This window comes from Athene noctua, chromosome 1, assembly GCF_965140245.1.
Source record: "Athene noctua chromosome 1, bAthNoc1.hap1.1, whole genome shotgun sequence".
Lineage (NCBI taxonomy): Eukaryota > Metazoa > Chordata > Aves > Strigiformes > Strigidae > Athene > Athene noctua.
Window position 1 is genome coordinate 237,034,610 of NC_134037.1, and position 27,460 is coordinate 237,062,069.

At 39.2% G+C, this 27,460-nt stretch overlaps 1 protein-coding gene across 2 annotated transcripts in view; it reads right to left on the reverse strand.

Moving 5' to 3' along the window:
• The window catches only part of LOC141973336 (complement C4-like), a 57,825-nt gene extending 32,824 nt beyond the window's left edge, over positions 1-25,001 (reverse strand). For both annotated transcript variants that reach the window (XM_074931803.1, XM_074931793.1), the window contains exons 1-13: positions 24,889-25,001; positions 16,242-16,293; positions 14,175-14,257; positions 11,257-11,449; positions 10,845-11,028; positions 10,004-10,074; positions 9,605-9,690; positions 8,263-8,345; positions 7,075-7,162; positions 2,525-2,630; positions 2,213-2,336; positions 1,255-1,370; positions 328-495 (exon numbers count right to left, since the gene is read on the reverse strand). In XM_074931803.1, the coding sequence (XP_074787904.1) occupies positions 328-495; positions 1,255-1,370; positions 2,213-2,336; positions 2,525-2,630; positions 7,075-7,162; positions 8,263-8,345; positions 9,605-9,690; positions 10,004-10,074; positions 10,845-11,028; positions 11,257-11,449; positions 14,175-14,239 (1,284 nt within the window). In that variant the 5' untranslated portion in view covers positions 14,240-14,257; positions 16,242-16,293; positions 24,889-25,001. The remainder of the gene's footprint in view (positions 1-327; positions 496-1,254; positions 1,371-2,212; positions 2,337-2,524; positions 2,631-7,074; positions 7,163-8,262; positions 8,346-9,604; positions 9,691-10,003; positions 10,075-10,844; positions 11,029-11,256; positions 11,450-14,174; positions 14,258-16,241; positions 16,294-24,888) is intronic.
• Between the last annotated feature and the right edge of the window lie 2,459 nt (positions 25,002-27,460).

Genomic DNA, 27,460 nt, shown 5'->3' on the forward strand with positions numbered 1-27,460 from the left:
TCCTTACAATACCATTTCCATCCTTCATGCCAGGAAAATGCACATCCGAATCACAAAAAAAATTACCACTATCACCGATGCATGTACTCCTAAAGCTCCAGTGTAGGAGACTGTCCTTCATTTCAGTGATACATCCCTCAGGCCCCTGGTCTCTCTCTAACATATCTTACACAATCTGGACAAAGATGTGCAGATGGTGTAAGAAATCATGTTCCACCCTCTGTGCTTATTTAATGAAAACTGACCATCTTCACAGTCATTTGTAGTTGTCTTATAAGCTCTTCCTAGCAGTATATTTTTACACATGGGTGTTCGAGTTTTCTTTACCATTATTTGAAGCATCTGAGCATCTCCAGGAATGTCAAATGTAAAGGGGATTAGACCCTCTTTATTAGAAAGTCCAGTCTTCTTCATAGGGGGTTTTCCAGACAAGGTAACAGTAGCAGTGACAGGTAGAGAGGCAGCAGGAGAGCCATCAATCAAAGTGACAGATGCCTATTGGAAAAAAAGTTTTTCTGTTACTTCAAGGAAATGCCTGGGTTCAAAAAATGTTCAAAACAAGCAGAAATTATTTTTATAAACTGACAAGAAATATAAAACTGTACACATTAGTGTTTGCAAATTTGAGCTTTGAGAGAAGGGGGGTCATCAATTCACTCAGTCTGGAATCCAGCTAAGGTAAAAATCTGTGAACACAGAGTAACAGCTGCACCAGATTTTCACTTAGCATCTGCTAGGTCTCAACTGATCCCAGAGATATTTGTCTTTAACTATTATAAGGTAAAATTCTAACTTCAACTCTTTATAGAAATCTTTGTAAAAGAACTTGAAAGTGTGAAGCTCAAAACCTCAAAAACTTATATGCATTTTTTTAAAAAAAAGCTGATACCCTGCTTTACTTTTCAGAATTTTAATTTGATAGGAGATTAATTTGATACAACATTATTATTTTAAATTTTTGATGTGGAAGTGAGGATGGGACTGCTACATATTTTATAAAACCTTGTAGTGCAACAGTGCACAGATGACTCCACAACAGAAAACCAGCATTTTCTGGCTTTAGTTTCCCTGCTCAGGCTCTGTGTGTACAGAAGCGAGACAAACCAGACACACAAACTGTAGCTCTGTGTTGGACCTATTCCTGAAGGTCTCTGTCCTACAGAGCTCCCACTGGATCAGATAAAAATTTTATAAACAGGGCAGATATAAATCCCTTGATATGGAGGCAGACACAGTGGGCTAAATATTACATACCACAACAGAGAAGGGAGCTCCAGGCACAAAATACTTTTTGGTGTTAGACAGATCAACAACATAAGGAGATTTCACAAATTTCACATTGATGAGTTCCTCTTCCCTCATTTCGCCACCTGTTAATATCAAACAATATGTGTTGCTATGGGAGTGAAGACTATGTACTTACATATTATAGTAGAATCCATCATTTCTGTTTTCAAGATTAATTGAATTTTTAGCAGAGTGTATAAAGAAAACTGAAATATGATCCCTCCCCAAAATGCTTCAGCCCTGAGAAGAGGAAGAGATGGGTACAGGTGGATGGGGAACACAACCAGAGAGGCCAGTGCAAGGGCAGCGCGATGTGAGCTGACACTGGCAGGTGTGTGCTCTTGACAGTTCAGACACAAAGACCTGCAAAGTGGTTTGTTACAACGTAAGAATTCCCCTTTAACACATCAGTCAGAACAATGTAGCTGCAAACACAAAGCACACTGATACCACAGGAGCCACTGCGGCTGTGCACCTCCCTTTCCGAGCTGTCGGGGCTTCATTCCTGGGAGAAGACTACATCAAAGCCCAACATAAAAGTCACTCAGTCTCATTAGTGGGGTTTGGATCCTAGATCTCTAATTTTCTGAAAGAGGGGTTTGGGGGCTTTTTTACTACTGGTAAGAGTAAATATTACGTCATATCATCTTCTCCAACTTTGCACTTACAAGACAGATTGTGAAGTGGAAGACCACACAGGACTACATAGGATTTTTGTGTTCAGATAAGTGAATCCCATCCAAGATTAAGTTTGTGCACAGAAAGGAGTCAGATGAAAGAGACTGTCATGTGTTACAGCATGAGCAAGCTTTGCAGTGAAGACTGGTCCAGTGGGACAAGGTTTCCCACATGAAGGATTACACCAGAGAAAGATCAATGTAAATATTACAGCCTGTATCAGGTAAGGAAGGCATAGTGTACTCACTTGCAGTTTCTACAGTGGTAACAGCAACATATAAATGAAACCCTTCCAGAGTGGAAATAGTCTTTCCTAATTTCGCTTCCAAAAGTGATGTATTTAAAGTAACTCTTCCTTTTCCATTTTGAATCTAAAGCAAAAGTGAAAAAAAAAAAAAAAAAAATGACAACGCTTTACTGTTTTCTTTCCACTAGAATTTAAAAATTGTTGCTTATAACATGACTATGGTATTACAGGGATCTATATTTTGATAACTTCTGGCAATATTCAGCTCACCTGTGATAAATGAGCATAGTTCCACTGAACTTCAGTACTTACCGATAGCTGTTGTTCCAGGCCTGGAAGAAAGACTTTTTTCTCGTTTTCATCAATTATGCCAAATCGTACGTATGCAGCACCTTGAATCCCTTTCCCATAAGAGTGTCTTTGGAAGGAAGAAAAGCAAGGAGATGAATCACTACATTAATAAAAGCAGGCATAAATCAGACTAATAATTTTATGCTGAAATGAAATTGAGAAATCTGTAGGCATCCCATCTGTAACTAATAGCTTGAAAACAAAAATTAGTGTCATTCAGTGATAACTCAAACATGAAGACTTTTACTGGTCTCTGTACAAAGTGATGATTAAAAGTGCAGAGAAATATATGGAGTAAATTACACTGGTAGAATCATGTGTGGAGACATCATCTGACAAAATTTACACCAGAGTAATTTAAAAATGTTTTTTTACAAATTAATGCGAACTTTAGTTGCACAGTGAGGTCTCACAGAACTCATGCCCTTCACATGGAGCAAGGGAGGTATCCAGACTATTTAGCTTGGTTGAACAGATAATTCCTTTGTGTGAGACACCTTGTGAGCAGAGCATTTAAAATAGGGGGCCAGAGAATCACCACAGGGACCGATACAAAGTATTTGGTACCTCTGAAGACCTCCAGAGACAGGTCCTACCTGCTGAAATTTGAATACCTGCATTAGGCAGACATCCTCCACCCCATGTCTCTCCTATGGGTTTAGGGAGTTTAGCATAGAGACCTGTTGTAAGTGAAATATTTGCCAGATAGGTATCTGGCCAGAATACTCCTGAACTCTCCATACAGGTCATGGAGAGAGAAGACAGGTCATGTTGTTGCTCCATACTCGGGGAAACCCTGGCAGATGGCATCCTCCTGTAGTACATCATGTAGTATGCTACATGAGACCTGTCATGGCCATGGTGTTGTCTTTTGCTTGTGGAAATCTTGCTTCATCTCAGTTCTGTAATGGTTTATTTTTGTTTAAAGAAAGCCTCTTTCACATTGATATGATCAGCAGCACTGATCTATACCAACAAAACTAACTGAGAGGCAGTTCTTAGGAAAACTGCTTAAAACCCCAGAACTAATAACTGTGGGAAACAACAGCCAGTATGCCAAATAACTGTTCATTACATGAATGGCCAGTTCAGAGAAATAAGTTCAATTATTAGGAATTCCATATGTAGATTTTGATGAAAGACAGGCAGGCCTGTGTAGTACCACTGGGACCTTTTCCAACAGACAAAACAGCATCCAGTTATTCAACCCTATTTTTACCTGTTAAATAATTATCTTAATGAGTAGTGTAGTATATACGAAGGATTTGCACAGTCCATAAACTCAAAACTGAGTGCTGCAATAACATACAGAGGAAATTTTAGAAAGGATTGAAATATTAAAGCCAATTACCTGACATCACTCCATATTACAATATCAAGTAATCATGATTAAAGTAATTAATCAATAAAGCCACATAAAGAAGTGAAGGTGATCAAGAGGAGGTTAGAAGAGCTAAATTTGTTCATCTAAGCAAAGGAGGTGTTTACAGGGTTCTGCCTCCTCACTCAGGGTGCGCTGGGGAAAGGAAGGATCAGCACAGTCAAGGCAAAGAGCTCAAGGACAACGGGCAAAAGACCAACAGGGTATAAGATGGCCAAGTGATAAATTTAGACTAGAAATAAAGCCCATTAGAACCTAGGGGGAGGAGGGTCGGTCTTCCACCTGGAAGGTTCTGTCAGGGTCCATATAGCAAATTTAACAACTGTACCCTCTTTGGACCAGGTTATTAAAATAAACGATTTCAGTGCTCTCCTGGAGGCTGTGGCTGGCTGGCTCAGCACAGCCCACACCTGCTCTACTAAGTCCCCTGTCTTCCACAGCAGGGTGGCCACATGCAGACCTGGGGTAGACCTTGGTCTTCCTCCTGAAGACTTTCTGAGAACTGTTTGCTGTATGGCTGAGGCCGAGCCTGTGCCATGCAACAGCCAAGCCATCAGCCACCAAGCTCTGGGGCTCAGTGCTAATATTTAATGGATGTTTAACTAAAGTCACATTACTTACAAGGTTAGTTACTGCCAGTGCTTAAAGTCACAGGCTTTGGTTATATAGGCCAAGGGTTTTTATTCTTATCTGTACCTTATATTAGCAATTTCTATACCTGGATATTTCCTCCCTTCTGTATTGACTGTCACCTCTCCGCCATCCCCAACAGCTACTGAGATAAACACAAACTATCCAATGGTGACTTGTCAGTAAGATATTCTTACACTATCCAATTCTGTGTATGTTTGTAAAAGGCAACACTCAAAGGGGCTTTGCCTAGGAAACAATGAAATACCTTGATAAAATTATACACGTTTTTCCGTAGAATTAGTAAGTTATTAGAATCTAATTTCACTGTTAAAACATTTCCCAACAATGTCAGATGTTTATATTTTTATATTATTCAAAAATAATTGCAAACCATTAATAGTCAAAATACTAATAGTGAATGGATATAATAAGCTTTACAGGATTATCTTGGATATCATTACTGTACAGAAAATTTTCCCACTGTTTGACACTAAATATATTTAACAATACTAGCAACAACAAATCTGTGTAATCCAATTTGTGGTTTTGTGTTAAAAAATCTTAAAGAACATGGTGAATCAACCTCAAAAGCCATGACGTGCTGACTTATTTTTTATTTTAAGGAGCTGTTCGTAGTGAAGGTCTGACATTATGTGCTGACACTATGTGTTCAGCCCTCTACTGATGTATCAAAATTGCCCTGAAATAAATCTGAGCTTTTTTCTAGATAGGGAGAAATAAACATAATAAATATTTCAGTGTTATTTAGATAATGCAGAATACCATATTTTGGGAGATATATTTATTCCATATCAACTGTCCAGTATATTTGGCAATATCCTAAAAACCTACTCAATTTGATGGCATTTGCTAATATTATTTTATGATATTTAAGGATATAAAAAATTAGGAATCCACAGAAACAGATAAAATAAAATGTGAGCAAAAATTCATCAGTCTCCTCACTCGTTTGAAACTGAAAAGATTTCTCCCAACTATGAGGAAGGCCAGCTGCTTCCAGCTGCCTGTTCTCATTTCACAAAACCTATTCCTCTTGAGAAAAAGAGAAAAAAAAAGAGGTATCAAGTTCTAATGGCACCATAAGGACACTAATTTAGATGTCTAACATTTCATGCAGAGGTTCTTTGACTTCAGAAAACATAAACTTCTGTTCAAATGCAGTATTAAGGTTGTTTCAGACAATTTCTAGTATATTGTTTTTCATGAAGGAACTTCATATACTCTTCCATCAATATGATCCCATTTTCATACCAGGATTATTATTTTTTTTTCACAAAGTCACATTTGAAACAGATTTAAAATCTAACTCTAAATCAAATTTATATCTGAACTAATGCCACACTGAACCACTTCACTTAAACGACTGGCATGTAGAACCTGGACTTACAAAGCTCGTATAATATATCTTACTGAAGTAATCAACTCTAGTCGCATGAGTGGTGACTTCAGTGAAAAGGAAATACATTGCTGAGTCTCCAGAGAGCTATTTGATTTCTATCTCCATCTTCCTCACGTGCAAGGTGGCCAAGATATTTGTAGTCATTTTGGATTCCAGCTGAGTGGTAAATAAAGGAAGAACATTCTCCTAACAAGTCGTCTTTTAATATTTCCACTCCTAAGAAACTTGAAAATTTAACAGCCAAGAGCGCTTCATATATGTTGATGAACTAGTGGTAGATCATACAACAAATTTAGATCTGTCAGTGTGGAGCAATGTCAGAGCCACACAGCACAAAATACTTATTCAATCTAGGTTCAGCTTGATTGTTCCAATGTATTCAAAATATTTTGGTGGTTCAAATCTTCATTGTCTGACTCTATGTTTGATGCAATTCTAATTTGATATAGGACCAAGTGCAATTTATCCTCCACCAGACCCTCCCTCATGGGCTGGTCAGTCTGAGAACTTTGTAGTCATGTGTCATCCAAATCAGTGTTGCACTGCACGTGTCTGTAGTGATCATGGAAACTCCTCTGATTAGCTGTATTTATTCACCTGGAAGTACTTCTGCATAAAATAATTCTTCTCAAATAAGCACTTGCTTATTACTGCCAAACTTCACTGGGCTTTGAGAAAATTTCATACCCAAGCTTGAATTCTCTACTTGAGTTACATCAAATAGAAACATCTGAGGCTTTAGAATGTTTCTAAATGTTTAAAAAAATGTATAAAGAAAAGCAGGTTATAGGTTTGCCTGGAACTACTAGAAACACAGAGAAGAATACTGAATAGTTACCTTCTTACTAGCAAACTAAAATATTCAGAAAATCTTGTTCCATTTTGATCACCACCACTTGGACCCAGGTAGCATTTTAAACTGATATCTCAAGTTAGTAGCGGAAACAGAGATTATATAAGATTAAAGTCAGATTCAAGTAAAGCCAGAAGATGGTTAATGACAAGAAAAAGGAAGAAGCTGCAGTTCATTATCTACTTATCTGCCTCTTAAAATAGCCACACTGTAAGAACTCCTACTTTGCCTCAATATCAAACACAAAGTTTTCATCTGAGATATGGTAATACGGCTGAAGTGGAATGAGTCTGACTTCAAAAGATGGAAGTTCTGCATGAAAAAAAGAAGACAAAAGATGAGTTTCAAACATACATTAAACTCCTGGCATGTGGCAACAGCCACTGAGAGGCTGCAGTTGCACTGAGGGGATGTTTTAATTTCAGTCAGCAGCGCACTTCTGAAGTGAATCTCCTGATCATCGTCCTTTATTCTGCTTTGCTTCACATAGTGGAGTAGTCTTTATTTACAGTGAAAATAAGCCTGGAGACAAGCTCTAACTGCTAATGAACATTAAGTGCCCTGGACTAGAAGCATTCTGAAGTAAACCCACACTGGAATGGGTTGAGTGTGGACATGAGGTCTTCAGCATCAGCTGTGTCACTCTGCAATTTGTTTCTATAAAGCCAAACTATTTGCTACTGCAGATACAGCCAGAGCAATTTGCTCCTAGATGTAGGTGTTCGCAGAGGATGCAATAGTCTCCACTATTCTGCTGCATCCACTAGCTAAGGCAAAAGCAGGTTTTTTAAACTGAGGTTTACATATAATCCTGAGGTTTTCTTTTGCTTTTAAGGAAAAAAAAAAAAACAACAAACAAACAACCCCCACACTAAATTTTTAAAGAAAGCACAATTTCAGCACAAAAATAATTCGAGCCATTTCTTACTCCAAATTGTTAAATTTCTACATTTTTACTTTTTCCAAAGTGCCCTCACTTTTCTTTAAAAAAGCTTCCCTGAGCATAGGAACAACTCTAATCAACTTCCAAACTGAATTCTACTGAGAGAAAATAGGTATCTTTTTGATTTTCATTTTAGTCTTCACTGAAAACTTTAGCCAGAATTGCATTGATTTTAAAATGGAGTTCATGTCCATTTTTTTCTGCAGTAGGAGAACCCTTCAAAAAAAGATGTTTAGTGAAAAATGTTGAAGTTCCTAAGTCTGTATAAAAATTTTTTTTTTTTCAAACCTAAGTGGAAGGCACACAAAATCAGAGTTCTCCTGTGCATCAAAGATAGCAATGTGGCACTGAAACACTGTAAATCTTGTCCTTGATACCTAACTACAGCCAGGCTTAATCACTGAAATATATCTTTTAACACATAGTGATGACTTCATATATTTATAATGCAAATTAAATATTCTCTTACCATAATTTTTAACTTCAAATTCAGCGGAAGCATTAGACATTTCATATTGATGAAACCAGGCTTTGATTTTCCAAGTTCCAGGCCTAAAGTTCAGATTCAGCAGAAAATAGTTGATTAGCATTCCTCAGATATTTTATGATGCTAATATATTTGAATTTTCATTAAATGCTAATATTTTCCTTGCTTTGATTTCCTCCCAGTCTAATTTATTAATGGGTTTCTCTTTGTTGGCAAGAGACAGCAACATCTTTCCAAATGTCCTAGGAAACACTGAAAAAGTATTTTTGAGGAACTGCAAGATAACATATTTTCAAATCACATGTAACATGCACTGCCTTTGAAAAGCCCTCAGAAATAAAAAAAAATCATCATATATTTCATATAGTTTATCTTCACTGTGATGTCAAAATCAGTCTACTATGCAATAACACACTGAATATTAAGTAAAAGATTGACTGTTTGAAATCAGAGGTAATTAATTACACTTTGCTAACTGAGCCCTTACAGGAGTGCTCTCCTGACTGTAGTCATATGGTTGAGCAGATATTTAAGCACTATGCTAAATTGTTGCTTACCAGAGTAAATATTGCTAATTGCAGTGTATTAACATTAAATTCTGGACTCATGACTCCAAGATGAAGTGTTTAAAGGTAAAAAAGATATGAACCATAGGCTCAATCTCTGCTCCATAGTGAGAGAAAGATAATTTTGAAAGGTAATTCAATCAATTCAGCAGTTAAAAGTCTTAAGTGCTTCAACAGGTAAGAGGGATGAATTTGGATGGTTTGATACTGCTAATAGGAGGTGGGGTTAGTCCCCCTCACTTTAGACATCATACTGTGAGGTTTTTCGTCTGCATGCGTCCCCACGGGCTCCTCTGCAGCCAGTGGAGAGAAAGATAGTGCTGAGACATGGTACATCTCATCCTGACAGACATGTAAAACAGGTCAGATGAATCACAGCCTAAATAGGTGACGTTTTCTCCAGTGTCAGAGAAGGGAGTGCTGCGTGACCAGCTCGGGTGTAGAGCCCTGCGTGGCAGGAGGCTCCAGGGCTGGCTCCAGAGGATTCATGCTTGGTTCCCTGCTGCCATGTGCTGACAGTGTGCCATGGTGCTTCCAGGTGCAATCAGAGCAGAACTGTCTGCTTTAGTGCACCTTTTATTCTACTGAAATGGTAGAGCAGACAATACACAATAAGGAAAATAAACAGGAAAACAGGGGAGCAGAGCAGAAAGAGGGGAAGGGAAGGACAAGACATTTTTAGCTTGAAGATTGTTCTGCTGCAAGAGACATTTTGACATGTGAACTGTTTTAATGCACAATGCACAGCAGTCACGTACTCGGCAACATCAGGTATTTCGAAGTTTTCACTGAACACTGCTTTTATTCTCTGGTCTGACTTTTTAACCACCGTTCCTTTTGAATTCTGTTGAGAGAGAGAAAACAAGCATAAAAGGATACACCAGGTGTCAAACATTTGTATCCAAATGCTCAAGTTCATATACTGGTCCTAAGGAAGAGAAATGCTCTGCTTACTTTCCTACTGTTATATTCATGTTACGTTTTTCCTCCATGCTACTGATACTGTCCAAAAATGACTAGACATATCTCACAATGTATAAATGCTGATTTTTGAAGAGGATTCAGAGGTATAGTTTTACTCTTGCATCTTTTATGGAAGTTTTTCATAGTTCCTGTGCTGAAGAAGGACTCATTAACAGTGTTTTTTGTATACTTACTAGCACTGCAACAGTAACAGTGTCATCTGTTGGCCTCATAGCATTGTCCAGGATGAAGATCCTGTATCTTACTGTTTAATAGAAAAATAAATGTGTTCACATATTTATTTCTGTCCTTTCTAGATAGTAATTATTACAAGCTCTAAACTGAGTTACTGAATTTGGGATAAACCACTTTCTTTTAATGAAAAGAAGTCAGAGAAATTTCAAAAAATAATTGCATTCTTCTATAGGCTTTGCGTGTTACATGACCAAACAGATACCTTTTTGAAGAAAGTTCTGAAAAATACTCAGGGAGTTTCACTCATTTCTGTACTCCTTCTGCAGCCAAGGCCTGTGACCAAATTAAAGCACTTTTTTTACTTCCTTCTCTTGTTACTTAGTTAAATTGGTAAGTAACAAAACAGTTGTGATCTTAAAGTGCGAAGTATGCTTGTTGTTGGTGTTGCAAGCAGAAGAAATATGAGTTTTTTTGCAGGCTTCTCACCTTTTTTTTTTTTTTTTTTTTTTTTTTTTTCCGAAGGAAAGTCATTATTTAGCTTTTTGAACAACAACAAAAAAAGAACAGATTTTGTCTGGCTCTCGTTAGAAGAGAGAACAACTTTTTGACTCTGGCAGCATTTCCACGTGGGGTGCTGCCATGTGCAGTGCAGGTTCTGTACTGTAGAAGCCCTGGCTGTAGGAGGCAAGTTTAAATTCTGGACTGGCAGGTAAGCACAGAGATAGCTAGGGTTAAATGAGATGTCTTTACATTGGGATGGATCAAGTCATTATTACTTTTTCTATTCGTGCCTTTTAACATCTATACTCAACATCTGAAATGCAGTAGATGTCTTTTAACCTTTGGAACTTGGTGTATATATAGGCTTATCTGTCTGAATAAAAATGTAGCCTTTCTTGGAAGACAGGAGGATGCGAGTGCTTTGAATGGTGTCCTTATAAAGCTCCCTGCTTTCCGTGACTAGCAGAACATATGTCCGATTACTCTTCTTGAACAGATCCTTCTGCAGAGTCCTTGGCTTGACCTGAAGAAGACAAAAGGAAAAAGCCCACAGAGTCAGATATGAACCTGGCAACTTTGGAGCCACACAGCTGAGGCCCAGAAACAGCTGAAGTGCTTAAATAATTTTATTAACACCATTCAACAGAAGATACTCAATTATATCTTTCCTATGGATGAATATTTCTTTTCAAGTAGAAATACTATCTAATCCCCCATTAAAACATACACATCACTATGATGTTAGACTCACCATTACTTTTTTCATCTCTAGGTAGTTGTTATTTTGATTAAGGTTAAAGATGATCCTCTCTGATAGGAGCTGATTTTTCATCTCATCTTTGAAGTATGCAGTAACTTGCACAGGGCTCTGTGCTCCGTGGACTTGAACTGTTATTGTCTCATGTGTGCCCAAATGCACCACATTTGGGGCAGTGATAAGAAATCTAAACCAACATAAAAACAGGTTGTCCAGTATGTAGGCTGATTTTTGCATAATACAATAATGTCCAACCGATACAAACTTTAAAGAAAAAACCATACAAAACAGTTGAGCCTGGGACTTGTGGAGGTCACCTAGTTCATCCCCCTTGTTAGTCAGACTAGATATTAAAAGAAGACAGTTTCTCTCCAACTGATCCCCAAATTCTGAACCATCACATTTAGGTCCTACAAAAGACCAGTCCCTATAGATAGGAAAGAAAATAACCTGCAGTATGTCCCAGGGACTGCCAAGGACTTTTATAGCCTAGTTTAACTTAGAGGAGGTTCTGTAAACTTGACTTTCTGGAAACAAAACCAGATCATGCATTAAGAGACAATGAATACATACTCATAAACACATATTTGAGTATTTATGTATCTTCATGTACTAACATCTACATTATGCCAGCTTATGCTTTAATATGTCAGGAGGTGTCAGTTTCCTGTATAACCATAAGTATGGTGTTTCGGGTAGCTAATCTTCATTCAGATGTCACTGTGCAATGCTGGTAATGCGAGGCCACAGTAGGTGAGACCACAGTCCTGGGATGGGCTGAGTTGAAGGCTAAACTGTTTGGAATTTAGGTTTTTTCTCTTTATTATTTTTCTTTATTCTTAACTCTGCTCTGGTGCTTCTTTGGAATTGATTTCATGACCTTTAAAATGTAGATGATCATTCTTGCCCTCTTTTTCTCTTTTACCAACAAAAATCAGAGAACTATGTGAAGAGCCATGTCTTAATGATATAATGGCACATAAGCAAAGAACAGTTCTGAGCTCAAGACTGCTGCTTTTGTAAAATGATTATTTTGCAGAAGATTTCTAAAATGAAAGGTAAATGATTTTATCATTATCAGAATGTGTTGGCTGAACTATTTTTTTTTTTATAAATGTTTCTTCTTTTTTAAATTTATAAAATGAAAGGTGGAGTACAGAAATAAAGGTGGAGTACAGAAATAAGGGAATAAACCTTTTTTTTTCAAATAAAACTAAAATTTACTTTTTTTTTTTTTTTTTCCTGCTAATAACCATGGTACACTCTGAAAACAGAATAAAAATCATCTTTCTCCTTCCATATGATTAGTGAAATGCATCACAGATGGTCTGAGTCTTCCCACAAACATTGGGAAAGAAAACCAGAACAGCCTTCAATAACCATGAAAACATTTACCTATATATTCGTGAAAATGCTTTCTAGTGTTTCTAGTTTACAATGAATGATGAAACTCATCTGTTAGTTACATCTACCTTCATGCAATGCTTGATCTTGATCTTTATTGGTTTTTTTGGTCTGTCTTCTCTAATTCATTAGTTAGGCAGGTTTGACATCTACATATGTTCAAACGCTTTAAACTTGAGAAGAAAGTTTTAGTTTTCAGCTGTGTTCGTTGTATTTTCTCAATGGCACTGAGAGGGGTTTACTTTAAAAGTGTCACTGCATCACCCACTCAGTGTCTGTTGGCTCTAGAAAAATGTGACACAATACTTGTCCACATATGGAAAAGAGAGCCTAATGCTTGCTCTCTACCATAGCATACAGAAATGTAGCATCTCTTTTTTACAGTGGTGTATTAGTTGTTTAAATGTTTACCTATGCAACAGCTTAGACAGACATGGTCACTAGTCTACACTACCCATAATTTCAGCTAACCAGACAAAAGCCAGATCTGGTCTCGAAGCATCATGATGGTATTTTCCTGACATAATGTTCAGTTTCATATACCTATTACATTCGGCACCTTGTGCTTCCCACTTTCAATTATCTCAGAAAAAAACCCTATCTCAGTCCCAGTTTCCACCATGATTTTATCACAGATGACAAAGCCTGTTCTTTACCGAAGATGAAGTGTGCCTCAAGATGTACCATAAGTATCCCAAAATCAAGTTTCTATGGGGCTGTAGTTTTCATGCTGATGTGAACACTGGAGGTCAACATTAGACTGCAGGCAGGAGTCTGCAACTGGCTAAAACCTCATAAGAATAGAAATAAGTATCAGGGGCTGGATATAACCTCAGAGGTAGGCTGACATGGAAGGGGAGGAGGGTTTGACCTGACTGCTCAAATATTTCATCAAAGCTCTCCTCTGGCTATGATAAGTACCTGAATACATTTAATCCTGGTGGGAACAAAGTAAGAGTGTAAGAATCTTCTCCTGTACCTCTGCTCTACAGACAAAGGTCAATTTCAAGGACCTTTAACATGCTTCATATGTTTTCTGAAGAGTTGCATCTATTTCCCAAACTAAGGAATTTGTCTGTCTAGAATAACCAGTATCAACGTATGCAAATCTCTACTAAAACAGAGGATAAATACAAAAAAATCCTGAAGCTCTCCCAATTGTGACAACTTTGCTTTCTGCCATGTATAAATCAATTGCAGATATTCTTTCCCAAGATTCTCCAATCCAGTAAATGTCATAAACTAAAGACGCACAAGCAGTAATAGCATCACTAATATCATGCTTTAGTAGGGCATTTTAAATTATTTGTTATTGAATGAAGGTCTCTCCCCTTAAAAATGCCTTAATAAGGTCAGTTTTAAGCTTTTTACTTTTTACCTATTAAAGGTTACACAAATTTTCAGTGGTCCAAGAAACAAGTTTTATGGATTCTCTGTCAAGACCATTAACATTTTCTACTTTCAAGGAGTTTGTTAGGAGTGAAGGATTAATAATAAAATGTACTTACGAAGGTGCTTGCTGTGCATTGGACAACAGCAAACAAAAGCTCATCAAAAATACCAGCCTTTCCATTGGAAAACTCTACAACATCTGCAAAACAGAAATACCAAACAGCCACCGTCAATTCACCCTTGAGGTGTAGGTTGTAAGAAATGGTCTGATGGCACATTGCAGCAAAGAACATTACCCATCCTGGTTATTTATTAATAACTTGCAAAACTGTGCAACCAGTATTGATGGACATGCTAGTGATGCACAAATTAATAGCCTGGAGAGACACATTCTGGACTAAGCCCAATTTTACATTTGATTATTCATTCATTCTCTTCCCAGCTTTAATATTTTCACGATAGCAACTAAAAGTCATGTGCAGAGAGAAGTTTCACAAATACTGCAAAGGCAATTCTAAAAGTCAAACAAGACACCAGAGCTAAGAGTGGCTATAAAGCACTTATAAATGGGGACAAATGCAAGTGACAGATCTCTTCTCTATCCTATTACTTAACTCCAGGCATCTCTGCAGTCCAGCAAAGGTGAGAAACAGTTCCTTCTGGTTTAGATAGCACCAGAGGAACTGCACTGGAAATCTGCCTGTACAACTCAGTCCCAATCTGCAGCGCTTGAAGGCATTCCTCTGTTTTAATATAACGGAAGTAAAATGGGTATCTCTGAGCTACTCAGTCCAATTCGTCTTTGTCATCAGGACAGAGGGCTTTTCCAGAGGGTAATTAGTCTCAGCATAAGCACATAAGATGATTCATCAGCTGAGGGCATTCCAGACTACAGGAAAGACACACAATGTCCTAAAAGGCAAGATACTCAAAACCAGGAAAAAACCCTATATCTGAGGAATAACTGTGCAGGAACTAGTTTTGATCAAAGGCATATGAAAAAAAACAAACTGAAAATCTCATCAGGTCTCATTTTTGCAAGCCTTTACTGGATTGTTGTCTCCCAAACATAATTTTGTTGACTCATGAGAATGGAAAAATGCCCATCTGATTTACAGGCAGGTCAAATCCCAGAAATGATCACATGGCTGGCCACAAGTTCTGGGGATAAACTGACCTTTAACACAACACATTTAAGTCTGTGTCTTTAATTATTAGCAATAGATGCCTTAAATCTGCACTCTATTATTTGTGAGGTGAATTCATGCTCACAGCAAGGTCTCACTGCCCACAGTCACGCTGCACTGCGAGGGTGAAGGGACCTCCATCTCACCCCACCCCTTGCCTAAGAGACATCCCTTACCTTACTTTTCAGACATAAGCGGCTCCAGCAAGAGCTGCTTCAAGACAAGGAGGTAGGGGAAGAGAAGAAGGTGTAAGGGGTCAGCAAACCAGTTCACTATTTTACACTAAGTGTGTCACAAGTGTGGTAGTCCTTCTGAGACAAAAATAGATGGATGGCAAGTACTTTCTGTCCATTGGTGGTCACAGAAAGTACCAATAGCAGTAGCAACAAGAATGTTCCCAGCTTCAAACTCATATGGGCAAAAGCTAAGTTTTGCCTGCTCTAGGCGTAGAGTTTTTTTTACAGATTGCCTTCTCCCTTCCTCTTTTGGCTTCCACTCTCATTTCAGCTGTCAGTCAGGACGGAGGTACCCATGGATCCTCAGGGCCCAAACATGCTCTTTGGGAGATCAGAAATAGGAGCTATTAAGACCATAGTTATTTTCACTCTTCCCTCCCTCCCCACCCTCTCATTCCCTCTGGAGCTATGCACCAAAAAAACTTATTTTCATGCCAAAATCACATAATTTTCCTCAGGGTTTCTGGCCTCCCAAACTCAGGCTAGGTGGTGAGGAAGAGTAGAGTTTTCCACCATGAAGCTGGTCTGTGCTCAGGACAGAGTTTTTGTGGAAGAAGAAATCCTCTTGGAAACAGGGCTCATGCTGTCCCTGGGGAGCAGGAGAGGTTGTTAAACTTGCAGCTGGTAAAAAAAAAAGGACTTCTCACACTTGCATGAACAAAGAGAAGATAATGGGGGAAGTTAATTAAGAGCAGCAGTAGCGGTGGAGCATACTAAGGCTCCTGCCATTTTCAAAGACAGTTCCACTGCTAGGTCTTACCTGGCTGCTGTTCAAGGTTGGGGCTGATGCAATCCCTGAGCAATCTCAGTCACTAAAATAAAACAAGAAATGAGTATCAATGGGTCCTTTATTTTTGCTCCAGACAAAAAATAAGAAAAAAAAAAAAAAATCAACATCTGCAAGGTTAATGCTCTTTCCTTGAGAAACACGTATGGAGTTCTCTCAGCTGAAAACAGTTTGCAGAAGACTGCAACATAACCAGCATGGATTTCTTAGTCCTGAAGTCACAGGAAAGGCAACTTTGCTCTGTGGGGATCACACCAAACTCTCGCTGTTGTGCCAGTCTTTATCAGAGGGGAGGAGAGGGGCTTTCCGTTGTCCAAGCTGGCTTGTTTGTCAGGGTCCCGAGGTCTGTTTGTACAGCTATACAAATAGCTGTGTATGAATTCACAGTAACACATTTTCACAGATTGTTTTTTAAAGGGGACCCTGCAAAAGCCGTTTTTTGCTTTCACTTGTTTTTAATTGGATTTGCACACTTTTTCTTCCTTGTGAAGTATGAATATATATATATGTGTACATAACAGCTACCCATAGCAATATGTTGCATAACCATTTTATACATGAATTTAAGGAGGTATTTTTAATACTTCCTTAATAAATTCATTTTTTTCGCTAAAATACAAACCAGTAACATAATTAAATAGGGATTTTTCTCACTGTCTCTCACAAACACCAAAAAACCAAGTGTATACATAACCATTTATATAACTAGACTTAAAATTCCTTACGCTTTATATGTCTGATCTTGTATAAAATGATCATTGTACCTGTTCTCTAGTATCACAGATTCTTCACATTAGCTCTGATTGTGATTTCTAGTAAATGTAAAATATTCCAGTCCAAAGCCACATTAAAATAAAATAAAATAAAATAAAATAAAATAAAATAAAATAAAATAAAATAAAATAAAATTCTCTTGGTTGAAGTTCTCCAGCACATGCATGAAAGACAGAACACAGAAAACTCACCATAAAATAAAATAACTTATGTGCCTGTTCTTTTTCTAAAGGCTAAGTCCTTTCCTATTTACTCATCAGCCACCTTTCACCAGGTGAATGGTATTGATCCTTCAGCTGGCACACAGTCCAGTAGAGCATGTGGAAAACACAGCCTGGGATTCATGTATGTGTAAGAAGAAACTAGCGAGCCCTGAACTCAGGGAGACAGACTTGCTTTATTTTAAATATATGCTATCGCTCTTTTTAGTAGCTTCATTTGAACTTTGTAGGCTTTCACAGTGTTTTGAGCACCAGCTGTAGTTTTTGTTCTTTGACTTGAAGTGCTCCAAAAGGCCTTTTACCCTTAATCTGCTTAAATACTAACAAGACCAAACACTTCTTTCACTTTCCTCCTGCAATCTTTCACCTCTGCCTGGAAGAAGGGTACAAAGGACAGCTACACAAAGCACATTTTACAAATAAGCAGGGCCATGATATCCTCTTTGCCAAGTTATGGGGAATTGTGACAAACACAAAAGGCAATATTTCACTTCTGACATTTCAGAAAATTAGATTTTGAAATCCTATTTCAACAGCAAACCGTGAAGTGTGGGTCTAATTTGAAAAGTTCCTCTTAACAGCAGGATAACTTCTCTTTAGCATCAATGTAAACTGAAAATGTATACTTCTTTTCTTTACCATAATCTAGGTCATGAATAAGAAAGCTAATCTTGGCTCTAGTTGCTTTTGCCATGAAAAATTGTCTTTTTATATACATATATATATATATATTTTAAATATTCTGCATTTAGTGCTCCTAAGTATATCTGCTGAAAAAAACCCCACCCAAACCTATTTAAAAGAGGAAAACCAATATATCCATGGATTTTTCTGCTCTCACTGAGGAGTCTGGATTTTGGGGGGATTAACCAACCAGACTTAATTTTTCTCATGAGTTCCTCCCCCATTTTCCCAATGAGTAGGCTCAATTCTGTGATCTTCTTAACGTAATGATTAAAAAGAAAAAAAAAGAATTTAGGATTTGTGAAAAATGTACAAACCCAGCACTACTTCCGGGGATTTAATATGTTGCAAAAGTGACCTATGTAAGGCAGATTTGGTTGGGGGTTTTTAGGTCAAGCAATAATTGCATTATACTACTGACAGTATTTTTCCCTACTGTAATAATGCAACTTGGGGTTTGGTCAACTACCTTTTTCAGAATCTGTGAGCTTTTGGCACCTTTAAGAAATGTAGGTCATATTTAACATATATACCAAATAGAGCCTTGTTGAATGAAAACATCATTGGACAGGTCATGACCAGGAGAGGAGGAGATGTCTGAGCATGTATGTGGCTCTCTCACCCCAAGTGAAAGCAAAGAACTGCTGGAAATGAGGAAGAAAACAACTTCATCTAAATCATACAAGGTATCTACAAGGGTACTGCTATTGTAACTAAACATCCTGACACTCTGTCTAGAGACTCATTCTCAAATCCATTCTTCGTGGGTTTTTTAAAAATTTTCTTTCAATTCATTATAAAACCCAAAGACAACCCAATTTTTTTTCGCTGCCAGCTGTAACAAATACACATTACCTACACAAACATTTTGATCTTTCCCAACTTTTCCATTCTTCTGCACTGTAATTAACATAATTGTCTCTTTATGCCATTCTTTTCTTCTTTTCATGGGAGCAAAAGATAAGAATAAGTTAAAAAACCAAAAGGCATCTTGAACATATCAGTGGCAAAAGCTAGAATTTTAACTAGCTGAGAATAATAAGAATAAAGGTTTCACATTCGGTTTTGTGGATTTGGGAGCATATAATGAAATTAAGGAAAACTAGCCTTCTATGTAGGCAAAATTTAGAGAAGGAATTTATAACTGTTAGAGACCCTCATACCTTGTATTTCCTGACTTGTTAAATGGAGATACTCTAATGTTTCACACAATTGCACAATTATACTTAAAAATGTTTCACAAACAAAAGGAGAAAAAAAATCACATACTATGTACAAGTGCAGCTAACCATGTGCCTATCTGCCACTGCCAGCTTTTTTTGTTCTGATCCGTAAATTAAATCTAAAACATTCACTTCACCCAGTAACTTAAACATGAGACACAAGAAAGCTTCTCCTTTCCCAAGCCTGGGAGAAGGCTCTGCTCTGACCTCCATCACACCCAAGCAAGTCTGGGTCAGCTTCACTGGAACATCAGAAGCTGTCCTACTTCTTTTGATCCCTTGGTTTTAATGCTCAAGCATGAAATTCAAAGAGAAAGGGGGAAAGGAGACAGGATATGAGTGTTTGGAGAGTTTTGTTTTTATTGTAAAAAAGAAGTTGCTCAGTTACACCACATCTCAGTGTCAGGAGCTGCAGTGCCTCTCCAGGCGGCAGGCAGAGCACATGCTGTCATGTTATAGAGGAGTAAGAGCTGGATGACTTTTGTAGCAGCCCAGTGGGACAGTTATTCAGGTAGTGTACACTAATCTCTTCTTCCTGGAGAAATTTAGCCATGGATTCTGACTTTTTGCAGCCATCCGCGTTTTAGGCAGCTATCTGGATGAACGTGCCTCTGTGCTGTGAGGCATAGGTACTGTACCAAGCCTGGACATGGCAGTCGTAGCAGGAATCACCCTGTCCAGATTACACAGTTTACACATTGTGCAAAAAAATCTGAAACTCTAACAAAACATGAACACAAAGGATGTTTTCATTTATTTAGTCAAGACATTTTGCAATAAGCATGGATCTGCCCTAGTTAATATGTGAACACATTTCCTGATATGTATTTTTATGATACGGATCACATTTCCAGGCCATTCATGCTTGATTTTGACTTGACTCCTGAATGAGGAAGATGAATTTTCAGTCATTTCAGGACCACCTCAGCCTGTGATCCCAGCAGTGATCCTGTTGCCACCTCTGACAGCAGCCCAGCCTTCAACCCTGCTGTGAAAGCCAAGGCTGGGGTTGTACCTCTGCTCTCCCCGTTTTGGGGTGGTGGGGCAGAGAGCCTAGGCAGCTGGTGCCATCCACGTCTGGGCATCTCTCTTAGCTTTCCTCCTTCTACATATACCAGGCATGCCTGCTGTGCCTGTCTCTAGCTTGCTGAGGCAGAAGAAATAAATAAAAGGTTTGAAAGAGCCAGTGTCCATGGCACTCTAAGCCTCAGAAAGAAGCCCAGGCCTGAGATCTAATTCCCCACCTGTTCCTGGGCTGGGACACTGTCTAGTCCTGCACCCAGAGCTCACTGGGCTCTGCCATGTGAACGGTGAGGCAGGCTCCTCCTCAGGTTATACACAGCACGGAGGGGCAAGGCTGGCCCCTACCAAGCGTCTCAGTCTTGGGCTGCTATGCTCTGCCTTATAGGCTTTTTCTCACTCCTTGCTGCCACTAGCAGAAATTTCTTAAGTAAATTTGGGGTTGGTTCCCATTTCACATGCTTCTACATTTCTGCCTGAGCAGTGTTAAATATATAAACAGTCATCAAAATCATTAGGAATTACAACATACTATAATGGAACGCTGAATTTCCAAACACCTCCCCGTTCTTTGGTGACTGCAGTAAAGCTTATTGGCTTCAGTAAGGACGCCGCGGGTGTAAATTTAGGCAGTAAGCCCAGCTTCAGTTTCTGTGAAGAGTATTAAAAGCATTTACTTGTACATTATTCTATAAATATCAGCCATAGGTTTGCTGCATGCATTCTCAACTGAGATACCAAAAAGGGTTGACTCACTGTGGCAGCATTAATGCCACTGACCTGGGTCTCATGTGGGATGTTAATACTACAAGACATTGCAGCTAGAATCTGCCAAACCTTCAGCATCTGCATACTGCTGTTGCTGTAGCTTGAAGAAGCATCAAGGAAGCTTTGGAACAACACAGTTAAAAAAAAAAAAAAAAAAAAAAAGTTTATCCCTCTATCCTATGGTTAGACAAGGTGTATTCCACATTTGTGATTATCCTCTATGTGATTATTCAGAAATAGCAGCCTGTATGGGAAGGAACACAAAGTACTCTGCAGAATACGCCCATCTCAGTCACACAGCTCTGTATGTGCATAAAAGAGCATATATGCCCCTTTAAAAATGTCACACGTGACAGCATTCTGCATCTTCAGTGACAGCATTCTGCATCTCTTTGGTGACAGCTTTGACATCTACAATTCCTACCTACCTTTTTGCTTTCAGAGTCTTTCAGTACCTGTTTGCAAAGCACCACTTGGCCTAGTGATGGGACAGAGTCGGGAATGCTGGAGGGAAGTGTGGGTGCCTCTGGCAGTCGCATAGGGACAGAGTCCTGGTGCCATCCAGTGGGCAGCTGTGGTCTCCACCACGGAAACAATCTGTGAAATTGCTAGTCTTGCTTTCTGAGATCCCCTTCTACTTCCCAGACAGGTATTAGGAGGAGTAATGGAGAGTCAGCTCTGAGTTCACACGCACACAGTGGGGTTCTCCATGGCACAGGCTGCTCGTACCTGAGCTGCGTGGCTGAGCTCCACAACGCTCAGTACAGCTGGTGGGTTTTAAAAAAGCAATTTGGGTTATCCTAGTGGAAGGATGTATCCTAGTCTGCTCTAAGGAGTGCTTAAACTTTCATGTATAAAAAAAAGAAGAGAAAATAAAGAATAATAACCCCACAAACATGTCCCAGGTGAGCCAGTGGCAGTTCAGAATCAAACTTCCATTATCTTCTGAGACACCTCTGGTGGGATTTGCTTTGGGATACTGAGTTGCTCACCTCTTGACATCACAGCCTTTGCTGAACTGTCTCCAAGACCAACTCGTTTGGATACAAGTACAGGTTTTTATCCAGCTTTTTAACCTACTGCCTAGTCTATCATTTGGCAAGAAATGGCAAGAAAAGCAAAAGTAGTGTTCCAGTCATAATTTAAGTTTTTATAAAGTCAGCATGTTCTCGGTTGGCAGAACAGTTCAGAACTAGTCATGGACACCTTGCTCTACCCAGCTACATCAGCCTCATGGCATTAGACCTCGAAGGCAAGATGTTATGTTTTGTGCTGACCACCACAGTTTATTGTCAAGAACAAGACTTATTTCATTTGTGAGCTTTTTGAAGTGATTATTGCAGTCAGAAGCCTGATCCCACTCCATTGCCTTATGGACTTTCTGATTTACTGCAACACACTATCTTTTCCCACTCCCTGCGAATCAAGAGCTTATCTTGGAAAACAGATGTTTTGAAAATGTGGGGCCCTATTCTCTGTTCCAGCTAAATTCCACATATGACTAGAAGGAAGGGGGAAAGTTTATTTTAAATCATCTTTAAGCTCCCCATATTTCACAGTATTCAGAGGGCTAGTTTCACTTCTAATAGGAATTAAATTGTGATATAAGGCCAGCTATTTAAGAATGCTAACGCCTTTCTGGCACACGGGAGTAAGCAGAGAGGGTCTTTGGCTTCTTTGTCATAACATGTATCTCTGAGGTTAAAAGAACACAGAGAAAAAATATACCTCCTAAGGATATTTATTTTACTCATTCCTCTTTGCAGTCTGCAGATAGCCCTTCTACCATGGGGGTTATAGTAGAAATAAAAGTCCAGGAATAAATAACCCTATCTGCAACTCAGATATCTAAAAGTAACCTCTCTAAGGAGTCAGACCGGCTGAATCCTCTACACAGAGCAGTCCAAGTCCATACAAAAGCAAGATAATGTGTATAAGGTACAGAAGAATGCAGCTGTGAGCTTAGAAAAACACTCCTCATGCAAATACAGATAAAGAAAATGACATTCCTTTTTTTTCTGAGGCCCTGAGAGATGTACCCTGACCGCCTCCCTATCTGCCTACAAAGGCAACCTACAGACACCATTTCTGTGGCTATGGACATTCCCCTACCCTCACTCATGGGTGCTACTCTTCACTTCTATCACCTAACACAGAATTATCTCCTGCCTACATAGTCTTCCACTGCAAAGTCTCTGTGAAAAGAAGTTAAAACACACTACTCTTCAGTGATTAGAGAAGAGAAAATAAAGCATTTCTTATATCTTGGAGTTTGGAGAGACAGCCGGGCCTTGACAAAGTCCAAGCTTATCTGTAGTTATGGAGACTCCTTAAATGGCAATAAAGGAAATATATGGGTAGGAAAATCTATACAGAGGAGTCTACTCATACCCATAATGTTGTGTTTCATTTGGGTTAACAGAAGACTAAGTTACTGGGATAAACTTGTGGGGGGGTAATGGTGTAAGAAATGCCTCTTGTAGTTTTTTTTTTTGAAAATGAATCATCAGCAATAAAAAAGTCTCAGGTTAAAAGTCAGGAAACACAAAAGCAAAACTTTGGGGCTGGAGCTGTGTTTTGAACTCCCCATCCCACTGCGTTTTGTGGCAGTGGGCAAGTGGGGATGCCCAGGGTGCCCTGGCAGAAGCTCTTCAGCACCCCCTCATCTGTGAAAGGAGAGAAGGGAGATTTTCCCAGAGCAGCTCTGAAGGGAAGTGTATACGTGTGGGTGTGTACATGTGGAGGTGAAGGAGCTGGGGATAAGAAGGAAAAAACCCAGATACAGATCTTCGTCCAGTGCAGTCATTAAAGAGAGACTGGATGAAGTATCACCTTCCTCCTCTCCCTTTACTTTCCAGCAGCAGTGGTCAGAATTGTCCTAATTTCTGTTTTCTTTGGAAATGCTTAGGTAAGCATAATTATTTTAACAGCTGGAGTGCAAATAGTGTAACTAAAGAAAAGCCTGTGAATATAGACATTTTGATAGTTCAGAGAGATTTAAGAGATGTGTGCATATGTAGGTTTACATGCATGTGCCTGCTTGTATTTGTGCAGATGTGCAGTCATTTTGTGGAGGTTTCCAGAGGTTATTTTTCTTGGACTGTGCAATAGCTAAAAAGAACAGAAGGTGGCATGTTTTCAACATTTTCATGCAGCAAAAAAGGTACAGTAAAGGAAATGCAGGAAGGAGCTACAGTAAAAGAAAACCAAAAAGGTAATATAGTAAAAGGATATGGAAGGAAGAAGGTGTCAGCTAAGCCCAGACCAAAGCCAATTTGATATATTTTTGGTGTTAATGATTGTATTAACACTGAAGGCTATTTGTTTTCCCCATTTTTACAATGTAATTCACTGATGCCATAAGGGCTGAAAAACACCTGGTCAGTTGTGATGCATTTAATTTTCAGGACTTTAACATCATATGAAAATTGTAAAAATTGTAAAATGCAGGTGTGTATTTTTTTCTGTTTCTTTTCATTGGTGTTGAGTTTTTTTCCTAATGATAAAATTCACACAGTGTGACCAGTTTATCAAGATCTATAATCAGGAAGATAAACATGGCCCTGACAGTTTCCCTTTAAATTGAAGGTACGTGGGAGATAGTACCAGGCAAGAAGGAGAATGAATTTACAGATGCCAGAAAAATATGAAGCAAAAACCCAGAAGAAATAAATTAGAGAAGATGACAGAACTGTTTGTTCTGAAGTCATTAAATTAAGATCTTTCTGAATATTCAATCTGTCTTTATGAAACTGTTAGCACAAGCAGCCTTTTAATCTGCAGGCACCCGCTTGTCCTGCCTATTTTTCTTTAAAGCACAGATTTATCTCTCTTCCCAACCCCACAATCTATTTTAAGCGACAGGTTCACCTCACACTGTGTGGCAGTGGCATGAAAAAGACCCATCTGCAGCCATTGTTGGTGACTCACCAGGTAGGATGCTCCTTGCGTCTTGAGCTCTCTTTTTCACATTATTCTACAACTAATTGCCACAGCTTTTTTAATGAGAAGCAGACTGAAAGTTGGGATTGAGTGCTCCAGAGGGATGGCAAGGGCTGGTCAGAGCTGGAACAAAGTGACCTCTCCCACCCCGGCTGGGGGTGCCAGGAGCCACCGAGGAATCAGGGCCCATGTCCACAGGCATTCATGTGGGAATAAAGCAGCACCTTTGTGGCCCCTTTGAGAAATCTTGGACTGCGTCCAACAGCAGACGGCTCTTCTTTGTTTAGAGGCCAAATTCCCTCATTCCCTGGGCAGCTGATTAGCTTTTAACTCCATACCTTCACCAAATGAAAAAGACTCTCTTAAAATGCCTGTGGACCACGTGGCCCAGATGCTGGCAGCATCCCCTGCCACTGGTCCTTGGAGGCACATGCTCGCTGACTGAGACTGCAGCCTTCTCCCTGTCTGGGGGCATTTCCAGGCCACTCTGCTAATGAGTGACTGAAACCAGCTCACAGCAGTCACAGAAGGGGAGCCGAGAGGCCAGCAGCCCAGGAGAAGGGCGCAAGGAGAAGCTGCTGCCATGGCTATCGTTTTCTAGCCCCCAGGAATAGGCCACTCAGGAGGGAGAAACCTTGCTCCTGCATCTTGGCATAAAATAAATAGAAAAGGCACTGAAACATGGATGTTTGGAGAACTTCTGTCATTTAACTTCTCTTTTTCTCGATGCGTTTACTTGCTACTCTCCAAACACAAGGTATTTTGGAGGAATTGTTGTGCTGCTCCCTGGCATCCAGCATCAGACCAGGACTGAAAAATTCAGGCTGGACGTAGAGATTGCAGCTGCTGGTTCCAGGAGCTGTGACTGCTGAAGTCACCAGTTTGCTTATTCTGGACACCAGCAGAGTGTATATCAGATCAGTCTTCCTGATGCCAAGCACTGGGAGGTGCGTTCTCAGGTTTTGGATGTGGGTCTGGCTGCTGTGATTCCTTCCAGGCAAATACATCTTGAATTCTGCTTCCCAGCTTGCAAAACTTCATCCTTGTGATCTCCTCTGAAGAATTATATATAAAGTATTATATAATACAAAAATATAAACACATACATAAAATATGCATTGTTTACATATATCAATACCTATTACATACTATATAAATTGCACATATTATATATAACTATATGTAAAATTTAAAATATATATCACATAATAAAATCTATATAAAATTTATACAATAATAAAAAAATATTATTTCTGTGTGTTTGTGTGAACACGTGCACTTGTTGCAGCCATGCCCTGAAACCAATCATTTTGTTGGAAGATAAAACTTCTCAGCCACTTCATGAGGAGGCTGGAGTAACACATACTAGCACAGCTGACAGTTCCAGGTGGGAACTACAGGCAATGCATAAATGCTGCAAGGATTTTTTTTAATTGTTGGCATCATGCTTACCATTCATAATGATGTTACAGACATCTAATGCGCATTTCCTGAGGAAACTGAAATTTTCTGGGGGACAAATATATCCCTGGTGCCTTCATTTGGAGAGCCAAATAGGAAAGGAAAATTCAGACTAGAGTGCACCAAGCTAAAAGAGCTGAGACAGAAGCTGTTATTGTTGGTCCTGTTCTGAGCGCAGTGTTGCAGGGTAGGAAAATCACCACAGCTGAGGAAATAGTAATAAATGAGTGCAACAACAGTTGCAGGTGTGCACACAGACCTCTTCAGGCTAATGCATGATAACAGAATCTGAATTTCCTGGACAAGATGTCTAACTATACAACTAGATCAGAAAAAAACTGTAAGCAAGAGAAAGCAGTTACTGAATTTCTCCCATTTAGCCTGGCGCCATAAAAGCAACAAGTGGGTTCTGCCTCTGAAACTTAGCTTTTTTGTGATGCCAGTCTGGTTAAAAACATTTAAGTTAGCAATGAAATAATTTCAGGCACGCACCACTCTGGGTACTTGCTGCTGGCAGGTTAGATCCCAGTGCACAGCCTGATGGGTTGAGAATCACTGTCAGTGAATCAAGATTTTTCCATAACAAAACCCTGCATGTAGACCCTTAATCAGCAGTGAGAATTGCACTCCTCTGTTGCACTTCTGTTCAGCAACATTTAGGTGTCTGTGTCCATCATGATACAGTCCATAAATGGGATTTTTTTGGACCTTGTTACTGAAGTTCACCTAAGTTAGAATCTGAGTGGAGTTTAGATGAAGTGAACATGCTCTGCTGAGAGTTTTGCCTCTGAAGTCTTGGAAGACATGACATAAAATGAGCACATTCCCTGTGCAGCATGACAAGTTAGTGGTTGACATTACAACCTGAGATGGAAGAAGCCTCCTGGTGTGCAGAGGAACCCTGAGAGTGCCTGTGCTGTACTGCACACTCTGGTGCTTTAGGGTTGCATGGGACATTGAGGGCATGATGTGGCACCTCTGCTGTCCTGAGTCCATGAAAGTTGTTCTATGGGTGATTCAAGGACAGCTGCTGATGCTCATAAAGCCATCACAATTTTTTCTCCAGCTGAAGCCTTTTGAGGGTGGATAAAAATCTTTT